This window comes from Thunnus thynnus, chromosome 10, assembly GCF_963924715.1.
Source record: "Thunnus thynnus chromosome 10, fThuThy2.1, whole genome shotgun sequence".
Classification (NCBI taxonomy): domain Eukaryota; kingdom Metazoa; phylum Chordata; class Actinopteri; order Scombriformes; family Scombridae; genus Thunnus; species Thunnus thynnus.
The window spans coordinates 5,631,818-5,650,490 of NC_089526.1; the positions used below are offsets into that span (position 1 = coordinate 5,631,818).

Sequence of the window (18,673 nt, forward strand, 5' to 3'; positions counted from 1 at the left end):
CATATCATATCAGTCAAAAATATACACAAAATTAAGCACAGTAGTCTTGAATAATACAAAGAATTTATAATAAAAAATATGTAAAATATATATCAGGTGAGAAGAGCTGCTACAGGTTTAAATTTTATATTGAAGAGAAATGAGAATGAGATGTACAAAATATTGACTAGGATAATAATAATAATAACAACAATAATAATACAAGTTGCGTTAATGTAACACTCCATCTTATGGTAAATGGACTGCATTTATATAGAGCCTTTCTAGTCTTCCGACCACTCAAGATGGCAGAGGCTGCCATGCAAGGTACCAACCTGCTCATCAGGATCTAATCTAATGCACATTCACCCACACACTCTCGCAGGCTGGCGCAGCCATTGGGAACAATCTGGGTTTCAGTATCTTGCCCAAGGACGCTTTGACATGTGGACTAGAGGAGCCAGGGATTGAACTGCTGATCTTCCGATGAGTGGATGACGTGCTCTACCTCCTGAGCCACAGCCGTCGTCAAAGGTCATCACAGTGCAAATATAAGATTGTGAGTTTTACGTACTTGCTGGCAAGGTCATCAGGTCATCTTCCGGGACTCCTAGCAGCCTTTACACAGTGAATTTAAAGGATAGGTTCACAAATTTTCAAGTCTGTCTTAAAAAAACAGTCAGGTGACACTATGACCATTTATACAGGTTTTTCTTTCTGTAATCACTCCTCCTGTTCATAACCCTCTTAATGTGCTTTCAATGTAAGTGATGGGGGACTAAATCCACAGTTTGTGTAAAAAATGTATTCAAAAAGCCTTGTTGATGAGGCCGACAGCAGCCGTAAAGAGTGTTCTTGTGGCGTGAGGTTTTGGTCTTGACAGATCACAGCCTCTTGCTGAAGGGGAGTGTTTCAAAAAGTTTATGTCTGGGGTGGAAGGGGTGGGCCATAATCTTTCCTGCTTGCCTCAGTGGAGGTGTGCAGGTCCTGGAGGGATGGCAGTTTGCACCCTCTCAGCACAGTGAATGATATGCTGCAGTCTTGCTGTTGCCGTTGAAAAGGGTGGTGTGTGTGTCAGCTGTGGTTCACCTTACCCTCCTGGGCAATTATACACTGGCATTCTCCTGTGATCCAAGATGACTCTGGAAATGGGGTGTGCAGGGTGTTTGGTATATGACCTATGACCCCTGCGAGGTTAGGCCATTTCTGTCCCCCTGCTATGGTCCATGTTAACTGGACTGAGTTGGGCCCCCTACTGCCATGCTAAGCTGCTGGGATTATAAAGTAGTAGGTAGTAGGTAGGTAGTAGGTAGTAGTACTAACCTCTGGCTGGCCGGGCCTAGTGAGGCAGTCTGATGATATGGCGCGGCAGGGCGTACATTCGTTGGGCTCCACCTACTGTAACCATAGTGTACAGTATAGGGCAGAGCCTGTGTGAGATAGAACGAAGGTTACGATATTGTAACCCTAGTTCTATAAGCACAAGGGGAGCCCTCTACCGATGGACCCTGCTGCTCCCACCTCGTCCACTGAAGTGCTTTTGGTGAGCGGCAGTGAGACACTGCTAATATAGGGTTTGGGACCCACGTAATCAGTATGCGCATTCTGATTGGCCGGCCATGTACATGCAAATTTCAGTGAGCGATTGCGTGCGTGTGATTGGAGAGGAGTATTACCCATAGAGTCCAGTAGATGGCTCTGCCTGTGCTTATAGAACTAGAGTTGCAATATTATAACCTTCGTTTTCAACCTGGATTTAAAGTTGGAAGTTTGACCCAGCACTGAGACCTGAGAACTTGTGTGATGTGTTTAGTTAATCTAACCTGTTGGAAATGAAGGTATGGATTAGTTTTTCTAATCTATACTCTAATCCATCCTGTGTGGATCGTCTGATTCTTGCTTTGTTTTCAAGATGGTAGAATGCATTTGATGTGGCTGTTAAAGTTTAACTCTGAGTCAAGAATTACACCAAGATTTCTGACTTGGTTTTTGGTTTTCTGAGTCGAGATAAGTACTGACGAAGCATGTAAATGTTAAATAAAATAGGACCAATAATTGAGCCTTGGGGAACTCCACACCTTATGTTGGTCCACCCAGATGCATAATTACCAATTGAGACAAAATAGTTCCTGTCCTGAAGATGGGACTTGAACCACTTTAGTACTGTGTCTGAAAGCCCAACCCCCTGCACCTTGTGTCCTGTTCCTGCCTGTTACTGGAATCCTGATCCTGTTTTATTTTTCTGGGTTATCTGTATTATGCTACCTGTGTTGTGACTCACTGCCTGTTCCTGACCTGCTCTTCTGTAATGCCCTTTTAGATCAGTTTGACTGTTCGGACTGCCGTCCCATTTCTAACCTCGTTAGACTGGCCATTGCCTTAAGTAAGTTTCCCTTAATCCTACCTGCTTGCCTCATTACAGGGAGGGGGTTTGTGCCACTGGCTGTCAAAGGCCAGGAGGTGCAACAGGTTTATACCATCTCCTCTTCTAAAAAGTGGACAACACCATCTCCATCATCAAAAAAGGTTCACCAGAAAGGTAGAATTGTAAGTTGTTGAGAGTTGGAAGCTTCAGATCTCTTGGGCTGGGAAAAAATATTTGTTACTGAATTTCCCACTCTTTCTCTCTTTGATGAACATAAGACTCAAACTCAGAAGTAAATTCTTTAAACTAAATTTGGCCAATTATAAATCATACCAGGGTGACTGTCTTGAGCTAGTGGCTGCTAGATTCCAAAACAAACCAAATACTGTAATATTTTGCCTGCTAATTTGATATTTCAGTGCAGTGGAGAAGGGGCAGATCATAGATGAAACTTTCCAGAATTGTGTTAATGGCCAGCAGAATAGTTGGCAAAACCCAGAAGTCCTTGATTCAACTGTTTAAGGAAAGGACGAGGAAGAAGGAAAGTAGTATCCTGGCCTCTTAGCTCCCGGAGGTACTAAAGAGCGCCTCTGGAAACTAAAAGCGTATTTAAGAAGTCCTTCATTCCAAGTGCCATCATTATTCTTAACTTTGCAAAGTGACTGATGAGAACTAAGCCTCAGACATGAACTGTGTTTTATGTGTAATGTGACTTTGTCTAAGTGTTTGTTTTACTGACTGCTTCGCTGTCTCTATGTTGTAAGAATCATGTATAGTGCATCTTCATGTTTTGGTGAGCTGAAGACAATTTTCCACCCTGGTGGACAATTAAGATCTATTCTGTTCTATTCTATTCTAAACTCAAAGGAGATACATGTATTCGCCTCTGATGGTGAAATAAAGTTATTTTACTAGCTTATTTATTTTGCAAGTTCAGGGTGTATATTTGTTGGCAGAAGGTGAGGTGTGAACTGTTTTGGTAAGCCAATGTAAGATACATATTTGTCCCAATGGGCAAATTTGTTTTGGATCGCACTGTAGTTCCACACCTGATCATCATGTGCCAGCACATCACTCTGTTGGATATATATGCCTGTACACTTACCCTTAGCCAGATCATCAACGTTGCTTTGAGCCTTTTCATTCAGCCACCTGGACCCGAACCTGAACATCGTTTTACCCTTTTACAGCACAAACAGCGTATCAAGGTATGTGGTTGTAGCTGAATAGCCATGCTCTCAAATACATTATTTAATTGCCATTAGTCATTCATTTTACAAAAGTTATTACATCTTTATGCACTTCTAATTCTATTATTGACTGTAATCTGTCTCAAACAGAACAATGAAACACGGTTCAGTTCTGCTGTTGCTGCTCTTCCTGGGGACGTGCTCGGCTTACACCTATAGTAAGTATGATCTGGCTATGTCTGTGATATCTGTGTTATAAAACATTAACAAGTATAATTGCCAAAAAATCCCGGTGCCCTAAAATGGTTAATTAGTTCTGTGTAAATAATAATGGTGGAGTGACAATTAAGATTCACGTGGCTTGGATGTGTTAAGTAGATTTGTTTCCGAATTTTGTTTACACTGTACACAAGTTTGGTTTTTTTGTGGAGAAGTGATTATGTGTATGTTGTGGTTGAAAAATGAATTCAAATTTATGTAGCAGAACTATGTTTTTTCTTCTCTTCTATCCAATCTATCAACTTAAGACCCCTCAGATTTATCTTGGGACCCTTACAGCAGTTCAAACTAGCTTCACCTCGACCAGCTACAATAATAAAATGCTGCTCATACATTAACTTAAATGTATTTAATATATCAGTCACAACTCAATTTTCTGCAAAATGAATACTTGTACTTAAGTACTTTTAAGTATATTTAGCTGGTAATACTTCTATGGTTTTACTTAAGTAGGAAAATGAATGCAGGACTTTTACTTGTAATTAAGTATTTTTAAATTCTAGTAGCCAGCGACTAGCTGGTGAACATAGTGGAGCATTGAGCAGATAAAGAGCCAGATATAACAGAGCAGAAAGAGTGAATATTGGCCTTTTACCAGGTGGACAGAAACAAGACTCCAAATGAATGATAATGTAGCTCCGTACCTGCGGGATGTGGAAAAAATAAACTGTTTGCAAACAAGTTCCCCATATCAACTTAAAGATGATGATAAGTCATTGTTGTGTTCACAATTCGTCACCATTTGCCGGCAAGATTTTATTTTTTGTTGCATCGCAAGGTAAACAGCAGAATTACAACATCAGTCTGGACCAAAGTGGTGGACCAAATGTCTCTATGTCCACGCCGCTAACGTGGCTTAAAACAAAGCATTCAAATCACACTAATGCAAACCACAGGATGGGCAAGCAGAGGTTCTCAGGTGTGATATAATTTCTCCACAGGGATAATCAACATTAAACTTTGGAAAAAAATGTGTGTATTTCTTTCACAGAAAATGTGGCCTTGCGTGGAAAAGCAACTCAGTCATACCGCTACCAGGGATCGCCTTTGTCTGTTTTTGGAGCTGCTTCCAATGCCATTGATGGAAACCGTGAATCTAATTACAAGGCCGGTTCATGCAGCCTCACTACAGCACAGACCAACCCCTGGTGGAGGGTGGACCTGTTGGAGTCCTACGTGGTCACCTCTATCATCATCACCAACAGAGGAGACTGCTGTGCAGACAGGATCAGTGGGGCAGAGATTCACATCGGAAACTCTTTACGAGACAATGGTGCCAGAAACCCAGTGTAAGTGAACATACTGTAATTTCTCATTAGATACAGGACTCCTCCCTGGAAGCAGACATAAACCACCCAGATACTGATGTAGCCCATCTACCCTCTATATATGTAGTTGGGGCCCTGAGTTCTTTATCCAATTAACTTTGATATGGTAAAGCTGATTCACTTAATGGTATTTATATTGGCTCACTTTGGAAACCTTATACCTCCCGGATATAACTAAAAATTGTGAGACCACAATATAGCAAATAATTGTGTGCACTAGCCCTTTAACACAGTATACAAGCATTAATAATCTTATAAAAGAAATTGAATGACTGACGTTTTTTTTTAAAATACATAAAATAACCTTTAAGGTACTTCAGTTATAAAATGCATTCATGCACTGTTTCCTCTCTCTCTCTTTTAGGGTTGGTGTAATTCCTCGTATCCCAGCAGGCAGGTCTTATACAGTAACTGTTACAAAACACATGGAGGGACGTTATGTGACTGTGGTTTTACCTGGTCCAAAAAGGATGCTCACACTCTGTGAAGTGGAAGTCTACGGGTACCGTGCCCCAACTGGTGAGAATTTAATATGTAGCTGAAGCCACACAAATTTAATTTGCTAGGTGATGCTGGCGCCTCATTTTCTTTACAGCTGTGGTCACAGCAGGAGTTGAACTGCATTCATTTGAATAAAGGAAATGAGTGAAATGCATGTACTTCCTGCTACAAATAAATCTCTGGTGGTATCTATTTGAAGTGAGGCCTCATTTACACCTGGTGTGTTCTGAATCTGGATACATTATCTGGATAATGAAATCCAATCAGTCTTTGCATTTACACCTGGTTTTAAAATGTGTTCTCATTTTTTCAGCTGTTCCTGCCTTGTGATTGGATCTGAATATGCAAATTTTCTAGGCAGAGCTGCAACTTGTCAGCAAACATATTGCGTCCCAGGTCAAGGAAACTGCTGCCATGAATGGATGTCATTCACTTTTTTTCAAGGGAAGACTTCTAGTTACAGCTATTTGTAGATTTTACAAAGCTTGCTTTAGCTTGCAGGAAGAGCTAGGTGACCTTTAAACTTACTGTGATGACTTTATTCTTATGAATGTGGTCACGCTTTACAGATACGTACAGCATTTACACCTGGCTAAGATCCAATCACAGTGGGAGCCCGACCACCTCCAAATGTTATCTGCCTAATCTGATTGCATTCTGATCACAATGCGTTCATTCTGAGTGCATGGACACCTGCATTAACATGTGTTTTTCTTTACTCAGATAACATCCAGATACAGATGGCATATTAATGCCAAGTGTAAATAGGGTATAAATGCGTCATAACTCGAACATGCAATCAGTACATTTACACCTGGCATTAAAATGCCATCTGTATCTGGATATACATGTGAAAGCAGGGTGTAAATGCACTCAGAACGCATTCTGAGGTTGTCAGGCTCATATTGTGACCAGATCTCAGCTAGGTGTAAATGCAATCTGTACATTATGAACAGTGATTTAGAAAAGAATGAAGTCCATTCATGGCAGCAGTTTCCTTTACCTTGGAAGATGACTGTTGACAAGTCTGCCAGATGCGCCTAGCTAATGTGCATATTGAAACGTGATCATAATGCAGGCACAACTGAGAAAACAAGAACGCACTTTAATACCAGGTGTAAATGCAAAAACCCATGAATTGAATGTCATTATTCAGATAATGGATCCAGATTCAGAGCACATGTTAATACCGGGTGTAAATGGGACCATAGTGAGAATCAGAAGTATCTGGTCAGCTGGTTTATTTAGAAGAACAATGAACATCTTAAATTATTCATCGGAGACAAGAACTGATAAATCCAATGAAGAAACTATTTCTCAAGAGTTACTGGGATACTGGATAGTGTCTGAAAAAGATTTGCAAATGTGTTGAATAACAACAAGATAATAAACACTTTGGATTCTATTACACAACATAAAATCTGGCACATTTTCTACGGCCAACTGCTGGTGCATCCTTCAATTTTTGTGACAAGCATTTGCACAACTATACATAAATGCTCCATATTTCAGTGCAGCTTCCCACTACTGGAAAGGACACCAATGTGCAAATAATTTTGACTTTTAGGTTTAAGACATCCACAAATTGGAGCCACTTTGTTCTACAAAAGCAAGGAAAACTAGGTATTAGTGCTGATGGTTGTAAATGTGTCCTTTTGTACAGGAGAGAACATGGCACTTCAAGGAAAAGCCTCACAGTCATCATTGTATTCATATCTTGGCAATCCATATAATGCTATAGATGGGAGTCGTGACAGTAAATTGTCAGACGGCTCCTGCACTTACACAAAATACACGGCCAGTCCCTGGTGGCGAGTGGACCTGCAGAAAACACATAAAGTGTTTTCTGTTAAGATAACCAATGAAGCTACATACCCAAAACGACTTGATGGAGCTGAGATCCGCATCGGAGATTCTTCTGTGAACAATGGCAACAGCAATCCCAGGTAGTTTACAGTCCATTAATTAAAATACTACTATGACTAAAAGTTGGTCATTAATGGATATTTGTCATTAGGTTTGTTAGCAGTAACTTATATTTATATTAACCTTTGAAAATGAATAGGTCTATCCATTTATTAAAGTGATCATTCAATAAGTTAACAAAGTAATTTCTCTTTCTCCTAGGTGTGCTGTGATCACACACATCCCTGGAGGTTTTACCCACACGTTTGACTGTAAGGGGATGGAGGGTCGCTACGTCAGCATAGTCATTCCTGGAAAAACCCAGTACCTGACCCTGTGTGAGGTGGAGGTGTATGGCTCTGAACTGGATTAGATCTGATGAAGTTCAAAATATACAACAATTTACATTGCCGATATTTAGCTGATGCTCTTTTATAGATTCTGGTTGCAATCATAGCTTAAGCTTCACTTATGACATTGACATTATTAGAGACAACATATAGTTAGATCACATTAAAACTGCATTAGTAAAGTTCGACCACTAGGAGGCAGAATAATTCTAAAACAAGCTGACAAACACAGCCCTGACAACATCATCTAGCTGAATAAAATTGTTGTGGCTAATATGTTAGCAAACAGTTGCCCATTTACACAACCTGTCAACACAAACATAACGTTAGCATTCATTTGGAGTCATGTATCTGCCCACAAGATGAATGTGAATTCAATATTCAGTCTCTTTTTAGCTCTAGTTTGGTGTCCATGACTCCTGAGAAAAATATCTGTTCTATAGCTACTAGATACTAGATGAGGAGCTGAACTTGTCATACTTCCTCCAATTCATAATATTATGTCTGCTGCAAAACATGAACCTTTTGCACTTGATTTCACATAATTCTTGTTTTTCTGTTTTTAATGTATGGGTTTGGCACCTGGACATTGGTTCTGGCAATTCCCACCTTTTAATCTATTGCCCAATATGTTTGAACTGTTCAACCTTCTGCCCAATAACAAACATACATCTATCGTAAGGTGACTACATATGTGTGTTTGCCTTATGCCTTTGTCCTCTTTGATTCTGATGTAGACCCAGTAGTTTTGAAACATTAGTCTGCTTGCATTATTAAAGGCTGCATATCAATCAGTGTGGTCCTGTCTTTTCTCTCTGAAGTGTGCTGTGGGTTTATCAGAGCCTTTTGAGTAGTGAGACTAAACCATACAAATGTGTAAAACCAAAACAAGAAGCAAAAGAGGCTAAAAGGCTCTGTTGGTGATAATTATGTGTCCGTCACTACAAGTGACACTTTTCACATTATGCATAATAATGTCATTCAGTGTAATATAAATATCAACATTGGAGCTGGCTGTACGGGCTGTAGAGTTGTAGGCAGAAGGTGAAGTGTTTATTGTTTTAACAAGATAAGATGCACTTTATTTGTCCGTATGGACAATTTTGTTCTGGACTTAGCACTGTAGTTTCACGACTGATTGTCATCTGCCAGCACACCTGCCCTTCACTCTTGTACTGTACTGTCACTCAGTTGTGTATATATATACCTGCCTACTTACCTTTGTCTTCGGCCAGATCATCAACGTTGTTTAAAGCCTTTTCGTTTAGCCACCTGGACCTGATACTGAACATAAATATTCCTGTGTGGTCCACATCAAATCATATTCATCAGCACAGCACAGACAGTGGCTGCTAATCTTTCTTTGAGTTTATTTTGCATGTCAAGGTATGTGGTTGTAGCTGAATAGCCATGTTCTCAAATACACAGTTTGGAGGGTTATTTCATTTTTGTGTGTTCTGTTGGCTACATATAATTACTTAATTGTCATTAGTCATTCATTTTACATTTAGGTAATTTCATTTTTATGCACTTTGGATATCCAACTTCTGGAACAAAGCATTAGATTTTTGGTCTGGGATAAACTTCATAATAATGACAATGTAAATGTATTCAGTGTAATTCTATTATTGACTCTGTAATCTGTCTCAACCAGAATAATGAAACATGGTTCAGTTTTGCTATTGCTGTTAATCCAGGGGACGTGCTCGTCTTACATCTATTGTAACTATGATCTGGCTATGTCTGTGATATCTGTGTTATAAAACATTAACAAGTATAATTGCAAAAAAACCCCAAAAATTCTTGTGCCCTAAAATGGATAATTAATGAGTGTAAATAATAAAAAAACGGAGGAGTGATGACAAAGACTAATGTGGCTTGGATGTGTCAAGTAGATTCGATTCCAGTGTAATGGGATGGATGGTCGCCCACCAAGAGCCGGGTTCTGCTTGAGGTTTCTACCTGTTAAAGGGGAGTTTTTCATTACCGCTGTCACCAAGTGCTTGCTAATGGGGGAATTGTTGGGTCTCTGTAAATTAAAGAGTACAGTCTTGACCTGCTCTATGTGAAAAGTGCCTTGAGATGACTTTTGTTGTGATTCGGCGCTATATAAATAAAAATTGTTTGTATTTGTGTTAAAGACTGTTTCCCTGTTAATATTAGTTTCCTCTTGCCTCAACCTGAACCCAAACTTATCTCTAACCCCAACTAGACGTCCTCTGAAATGTTTAAAGATCCCCATCAGACATGTATAAAAACATAAAAATACTCTGCTTGGAACAATAATGTATGTTTCATATTAAATTTCCACCAAAAAAAGTATAATTACCACATTAAAATCATTAAAATGGCATCTCCTCCTTCTCCCTCATTAAACATTCCATAATCTTTAAATATGCAAATATTGTTCATTTCAAAAGTTTAACTTTTGGACACAAGATGTCTCCCTCTTCACTGTAAAGTCCATTCTCAGTGTATGTGCCCTGGTGGCTTCAAGTTGCCACGTCACACCTGTGTAAGTTACATACTGGAGCACAATTGACTCCAAACTCAGCCCAGTTGGCAGAATAAAATTTTGACATTGTACGTTTCTGCAAACCACGGATACGTTGAACCTCTATGTTTCAATACGTATCATTTCATCGTTTCTACAATACGTAGCATAGAAAAAGAGACGTAGTTCAGATGACATCTACATGTGCTGACTATCTTATTAAGAGGAGGAAAGGTTGGGTGGTTGGTTAGAGAGTTAGATGGAAGAAAGTTGGAAAAGCATCAAAGCAGCAGAGAGCACTGTTGGAAACCACCTCGAGACCACAGTCCGCTTCCCATTTCAATTGACAAAAAGGGGTGTTTGTAGCGAGACGTTGGGACATTTGCAGCCATTTTTCTTGCAACAAAAATCGGGTATTTTAACCCAAACCATGATCTTTGCCTAACCCTAACCAAGTGGTTTTTGTGCCTAAACGTAACCAGACCTTAACCACAGCGTTATCACATCATAAAACATCATTATTCAACTGGTAATGGCCATTTAATGGGAAAAGTCAACATTGAAACGTAGACATTCGATGCATCCATGGTTTGCAGAAACGTACAATGTAAACATTTTATTCTGGCGATTGGGTAGTTGTTAAGCTCTCAGTCAATAGTATATTTTTTCTTTGCAAGTAGTTTCATGTTAAAGCTGATAACAGACAGTAGATTAAACAAGTGTTAATTTACGCTTAAGGACTGTTGGTGATAAATTGCGCTGTATAAAAGGTTAAAGATCCCTCATACATGTTTTAAAACATATAAAATGACTGGTTTGAATGATAATTTCTGTCTGATGTGGCTCTTCTCCTCCTCCCTTTTTGAAAAACCCATAATCTATGAATATGCAAATATTCTCATTTCAAAGGTTGAACTTCTGGACACAAGATGTCTCCTGCAAATAGCTCCAAACTAGTTTGGGTAGCATTTGTGTAGCATGGGCTACTCTATGTTTTAATTTGTCTCTTATGCCTGTTATCCCTGTATATTATCTGGTCTCTTTGTTTTATTTAATTTGATTTGATTGTATTTGATTTTATTTCTTTGGCTGCAAAGAACTTTGTGATTGGTGTCTGTGAAAGGTGCTATATAAATAAACTTTGTTGTGCTTGCTAGTTGTTATGTCACAAAACATGCTTGTTGGTACGCGTCTTTAACTTTTCAGTGAGCACAGAGAAACTTTCCCTCTTCATCAGATGAATGTGGAAACACATAGTGTGATGACACACAGTGAAGAGCAAATATCCAACTGATGAAACAAGAAAAACACATTTTTGAGTGGAGGGGGACTTTAAAGAGGAATTTCACTACTGTAAATATGATGAATTCTTAAAATTAGGTAACCTATGTAGTAGAAATGTGCAATTATTTTCGAAATTGGTGCCCTATGACTAGATAAAACTGAGAAAAAGGCTGTAGATTCCGAAACCTAACCAAAAGCCTAAACCAAATCCATGTGATACAAATGTTGCTGCAGTTGTAGGCAGCATTTCTGCATGTTTCCAAGCCTCAGGCGATTTATTACTTTATTACTTTATTTATATACTTTATTCTCTGACACAATGGGGCCAATAAGAAAAGCACAGAATTTCACTAGCCTTCTCCTTTTAAAGGACTCTTCTAAACCAACAAACAATGCTGGATTGAACCTTCCAGAATAGCACATATGTTACCGCTGTTTGCAGTCTGCATGAGTCGAGGGCTTTAGATAAACTCTGAAAGGATCTAATACACCTCACACTTTCTCCATAGACTGCTGTTATCACAATATCTGTCTCAGTAGTATTTATTTTTCCCATCCTGCCTTCAGCCACACTCTCACTTCCCCAGTCCCCTGCATTTCCATGGAAGTCTCCATTCCCTGCCATTCATCATCTGACCACCAGAGGCCCCCGGACTTTCCCATCTTTCCCAGTCACCTCTCCAATCACCCTGTACCTGCAACAGTCATCACCTGATTGTCATCTGCCAGCACACATGCTCTTTTTTTTCCTGATCATTTCATTATTACTCCATTGTGTAAATATACCTGCCCTCTTATTATTGTCCTCTGCCAGATTGCCAATGTTGCTGTGTTCCTTTGCATTCAGGCACCAAACCTGATCCTAGATCCTGGATCCTGTATGGTGAGACTAGGCAAGTTTATTTTCATATCACATTTTCTATATAAGAGGAATTCAAGGTGCTTTACATAATGCATTAAAATATTTAAAAAAGGAAAACAGCATAAATACAGGATATGTAAAGATGTAAGTGCAAGATGGTTAATGAGGAGTACTTAAAGAGGAATTTCACTGCTGTAAATATGATGATTTATAAAACTAGGTCACCTACAGTATGTAGTAGAACTGAGAAAAAGGCTGTAGATTCCCTTATCGCTCTAAAGGGGGAAATCCTACAACAACCAGGATACATGGCACGCGGTCCCATCCAAGGCCACTGATGGTGTGTTTATAGAACGTAGGTGGTGAATACGTTTCCTAGCAGAACAGCCAATTATCAAAGACAAAGTTAGTATTGAGCTGCATTATATTTCTTTACAAAGGCATATTTTCATTTACAAAAGGCTTTGCCTCATTGAGATCAGTTATATCATACTGGTATGCAAGGATCATAAAACAAAGGGTGAGCTGGAGTTACTTATGTGGCTCATTTTAAACGTACAGAGAGCTGCGCACAAGCCAGAAAGCTGCCAGAGGACATCAGTGGACAGTCAAAAAACCTTTGATCTGCATTCTCTATTTCAGTTTGGTTTGGAAAACAATTATGGACGAAGGCGTGAAAAATTACAATGAAATGCTGTTTCTGGCTCAATTCAGACACAACAGCGACATCATTTGTTTCTTCTTTGTGTGTTTACAGTTTGCAGATGTATTTTTGTGGTGGATGTGCTGGCACTGTAGCACTGTGCTTTAACTGATTTCAACTGAAACCCAAAATACACATAATTGAATTTGTCCACCAGCTAAACACCATTTTTCCTCTTTAATGATAAAATATTACAGTCAGCATAGAGCAAGGTGGTCTAATTCTATAAATGGGACCAAAATACCTAATTATGAGAAGGAAACTTCTCCATGGGCTGCTACTTTCACAATAGCTGCGTCAGTGGTTTTTATTTTTCCCATCCTGCCTCTGTCCCTGCCTTCAGCCACACTCTCACACACTCTCCAGGCCTCTGCATTTCCATGCAACTCTCCATTTACACCTTTCCCAGTCACCTGGTTCCCAAACCCACCTGCCCACCTGAGTCTCATGCTTATCCTGCTGTTTTCAGTCTACACGAGTCAAGGGCTTTGGTCAAGATTTAGTTTGTCATTTTCTGCTGTATTTGCATACACAAAAAAACCAAATGCTGCTCCTCCCAGCCCACAACAGTGCAACAACAGAAAGGATAAAGATATACTGTATATCTAAAAATTCCCTTTAAAAAATGATAAAAACATATAAATCCCAAGGAAAACAAAACAAAACAAAACAAAAAAGAACAAGCAGTTAGGAGCACAGTGCATCAAAGTGCATTTAGAGAGAGTTATATAATCCATTTTACTGTCCAGAGAACATTAGGCAGCATGATTGTTGGAACTGCTGTATGTTTGTTTGGGTTAACAGTTAGCCTAGCTTGCATCCCTCCGTGCTTGCCCTGCTTCCACATCCTGTCACATCGCTTTCAATGTTTCCTCTCTGGTGCAGCTACAGGCAAGACCGTGGGTCCACTGGGCTTAGCAGACCAAGCACACTCAGCTGATTTAGCTCCCAGACAGTATTTCTCGTAGCAAAAGTCTTTGTTATGAATGTCCAAAAGAAACTGACGATCATTGACATATGTCCCTTGCACTCCACATGATGACACAGACTTAGACGTGGACATGGACAAAGACACTGCAAAGTTGGAACTAGGAGAGGCCGCCGCAAACGGCGGTTGCGCCGCCATCACACCAGTTCATAGAGAGGGAGAGAATACCACTGACAAGGACCCCTTAATTTGTTTTCTTGTCTTTACAAAATAACTCTTAGTTTAGCTTCTGCAGTGCAGTTTCTCCTTTTGAATGTTGGTAACAGTGGCAGGTAGCAGTTAGCAGTTGACAGCTAGCTAGTTGTTTGTTGTTGATTTAAAAAATATATCCAAAGATGATAGTTCCTCTTCTGTTTTTGCTGATTAATGCTGTTACCTTTTCTCTGTAAAATTTGATGCAGTATTTGATCTTTAATATCGACATACAAAACTTCACACAAAATCAATAGAACTGCAGCTGCCATCCTCTATTTTACAACATCATCTACAGTTGCCCATCCCTGCTCCACTTCATAGCCGAAATTATTCTTATCTAGATACAAGACTGTTGTATATCAGCAATAAACAGCACATGCCACCATAAGACGTGCACATAAATATCCCTGTGTGGTTCACATCAAATCATATTCATCAGCACAGCGCAGAGAGCGGCTTTTCATCTTCCTCATGTCAAGGTATGTGGTTGTAGCTGAATAGCCATGCTCTCAAATACACAGTTTCGAGGGTTATTTCATGTGTATGTGTACTGTCGGTTAATATAATTACTTAATATCCATCAGTCATTCATTTTAGAGAAGTAATTTCATTTTTATTTACTTTGGATATCCAAATTCTGGAACAAAGCATTAGATTGTTGGTCAGGGATAAACTTCATACATTAATAATGAGGATAAAATAAATTTCTTCAGTGTAATTCTATTATTGACTCTGTAATCCGTCTCAACCAGAACAGTGGCACACGGTTCAGTTCTGCTGTTGCTGCTCTTCCTGGGGACGTGCTCGGCTTCCACCTACAGTAAGTATGATCTGGCTATGTCTGTGATATCTGCGTTATAAGACATTAACAAGTATAATTGCCAAATAATCCTGGTGCCCTAAAATGGATAATTAGTTATATGTAAACAATAAAAAGATAGTAGTGGAGTAGTAATAAAGATTCATGTGGCTTGGATGTGTTAAGTAGAATTGTTTCAAAATTTTGTTAATAACACTGTGCACAAGTTTCTTTTCTTTGTTTTTTTTATGGAGAAGTGGTTATGTCACTTAGAGATGATTAGTTTTATGTTTAATACAAATCAAACAGAATATGTTTTATTTAGTTATTTGTGTAATGCAGTGAAAGGTGACCCTTGTTGGTCACAGGAATAGACTCTACTATTTTTTATGCATTTAATGTCTAATTTGCAGAAATGATGGCCTTGCACGTCTGCAGAGTTGTCTAAATTTTCAGAAATATTTCTTAAAAACTGAGTGACTTTTTTCTAAATCAACGCATATTCTATGGAAAGAAAGTAACTATTAGTGTCATTTTTGGCCACAGCAGGAAGCTGTTTTCACAGAAAAAACTCAAAAAACCCACTGTACACTACCTGCTCAGCACCAAATGGCAAAAAGACTGGTGAACATAGTAGAGCATTTAGAAGCTAAAGAGCTAGATATAACATAGCAAAAAGAATGAATATTGGCCTTACACCAGGTGGACAGAAACAAGATAACGTAGCTCCGTAACTGCTGGATATGGAAAAAAACAGCTCTTCACAAACAAGTTCTCCATATCAACTTAAAGATGATGATAAGTCATTGTTGTGTTCACAATTTGTCACCACTGCCCACACAATTTCATTTTTCATTGCAACGATTGCAAGGTAAACAGCAGAATTACAGCATCAGTCTGGCCCAAAGTGGTGGACCAAATGTCCCTATGACCACGCTGCTGACGTGGCTGAAAACAAAGCATCCAAATCACACTAATGCAGATCACAGGATGGGCACACAGAGGTTTTCAGGTGTGATATAAATCCCTCCACAGGGATAATCAACATTAAGCTTTGGAAAAAACAAGTGTGTATTTCTTTCACAGAAAATGTGGCCTTGCGTGGCAAAGCAACTCAGTCACACCGTGCTGATGGAAATGAGGGTATTTTGAGTGCTGCTTACAACGCCATTGATGGAAACCGTGAATCTAGATTCTCAGCCAGTTCATGCAGCATCACTGCAAAACAGAACAACCCCTGGTGGAGGTTGGACCTGCTGGAGTCCTACATGATCACCTCTGTCATCATCACCAACAGAGGAGACTGCTGTGAAGACAGGATCAATGGGGATCAATCGCAAAGAATTTACATTACAATGGTGCCACAGACACAGTGTAAGTGAACATACAGTAATTACTCATTAGATGCAGGACTTCTCCCTGGAAATCATTAAACAGATGTTTTAAACCACCCAGATCCTTATGTAGCCCTCCTACCCTCTATATATGTAGATGGGGCCCTGAGTTATTTATCCCAAACAACTTTGATATGGTAACTTTGATTAACTTAATGTTATTTATATTAGTTCACTTTAGAAACCTTATACCTCCAGGATATAACTAAATATTGTGAGACCACAATATACCAAATAATTGAGTGTATTGGCCTTTTAACACAGTATAGAAGGACTGCAGTCTAATGTATGTATATGTCCTTCAACCTCTGAAATAATAAACACACCTAGACAGCATTTTAAAAATAAAAGAAGTAATTTCTTACTTTAATTGTAATGCAAAAAAAAATTCTATATTTTCACTTCAAAGGACATCACACTGTTTTCTTGTTAGTAGTCCTTATTTCAAGGCGAGAAAATCAGTCAGAATACTAAATCTCCCACCGTACCTGTGAAACCCTTTTCTTCCATCAGCTGTTTGTTGTTTAGCTGGACAACATGATGCTTAGTAATGCAGGCAGCAGAAATCCTAAGACAAGTTAACTATATTTAACTTATAACAAAAAACATTAATAATAAAAGTGAATGAATGATTTTTTTCTAATACATTAAATAACTGTTAAACTACCTCAGCTATAAAATGAATTCATTCACTGTTTCCTCTCTCTCTTTTAGGGTTGCTGTGATATCTAGTATCGCAGCAGGCAGGTCTCATATAATAACTCTTGAAAAACACGTGGAGGGACGTTATGTGACTGTGTTTTTACCTGGTCAAGGAAGGGTCCTCACACTCTGTGAAGTGGAAGTCTACGGGTACCGTGCCCCAACTGGTGAGAATTGAATATGTGACTGGAGCCACACAAATTTGATTTGCTGGATGATGCTGGCACCTCATTTTTTATAGAGCCGCAGTCACAGCAGAATTTGAACAGCATTCATTTGAATGAAGAAAATGAGCAAAATGCATTTCCTTCCTGCTGCAAATGAATCTCTGCTTTGTAAAGTGGTATCTATTTGAAGTGAGGCCCCATTTACACCTGGTATTAGCATGTGTTCTGAATCTGGATACATTATGTGGATAATGACATCCAATCAATGGGTCTTTGCATTTACACCTGGTTTTAAAATGTGTTCTCCTTTTTTTAGCTGTTCCTACCTTGTGATTGGATCTTAATATGTAAATTTTCTAGGTGGAGCTGATCGACTCGTCAGCAAACATATCGCGTCCCAGGTCAAACAAACTGCAAAAGAGATATCATTTGCTTTTTTGTAAGGGAGGACTTCTAGTTACAGCTTCTTGTAGTTTTTACAAGCCCGCTTTAGCTGGAAGTAAGAGTTAGGTGGCCTTTAAACTTAATGAGATGATTTTTTTTTCATGAATGTGGTCACACTGTACAGATATGGATTGCATTTACACCTGGTTGAGATCCGAGAACAATGTGAGCCCGACCACCTCCAAATATTATCTGGCCAATCCGATCGCATTCCAATCACAGTGCATTGTGAGTGCTTTTACACTTGCATTAACATGCATTTTTCTTTATTCAGATAACATATCCAGATACAGATCGCATGTTAATGCCAGGTGTAAACGGGGTATAAATGTGTCTTAACTCAAACATGCAATTAATACATGGCGTCCATTCATGACAGTAGTTTCCTTTGCCTGGGATGCAGATGATTGTTGACAAGTCCGCCAGATGTGCCTAGCTAATTTGCATATTGAAATGCGATCATAATGCTGGCACAACTAAGAAAACAAGAACACATTTTAATACCAAGTGTAAATGCAAAAACCCATGAATTGAATGTCATTATTCAGATAATGGATCCAGATTCAGAGCACATGTTAATACCAGGTGTAAATGGGACCATAGTGAGACTCAGAAGTATCTGGTTAACTAGTTTATTTAGAGTTAACATCTTTAAAATTATTCATAGGAGACAAGAACTGATATATCCTATGAAGAAACAATTTCTCAAGAGTTACTGGGATACTGGATAGTTGCTGAAAAAGA

At 39.0% G+C, this 18,673-nt stretch overlaps 1 protein-coding gene across 1 annotated transcript in view; it reads left to right on the forward strand.

Moving 5' to 3' along the window:
• The first annotated feature begins 164 nt into the window (after nt 1–164).
• LOC137190647 (uncharacterized) overlaps nt 165–18,673 on the forward strand; it is a 30,042-nt gene continuing 11,533 nt past the window's right edge. Inside the window, exons 1-9 of the mRNA XM_067600169.1 lie at nt 165–3,552; nt 3,685–3,752; nt 4,805–5,102; nt 5,506–5,660; nt 7,306–7,588; nt 7,770–7,917; nt 12,490–12,558; nt 15,176–15,243; nt 17,331–17,485. Of these exons, the coding sequence (XP_067456270.1) occupies nt 3,689–3,752; nt 4,805–5,102; nt 5,506–5,660; nt 7,306–7,588; nt 7,770–7,917; nt 12,490–12,558; nt 15,176–15,243; nt 17,331–17,485 (1,240 nt within the window). The 5' untranslated portion in view covers nt 165–3,552; nt 3,685–3,688. The remainder of the gene's footprint in view (nt 3,553–3,684; nt 3,753–4,804; nt 5,103–5,505; nt 5,661–7,305; nt 7,589–7,769; nt 7,918–12,489; nt 12,559–15,175; nt 15,244–17,330; nt 17,486–18,673) is intronic.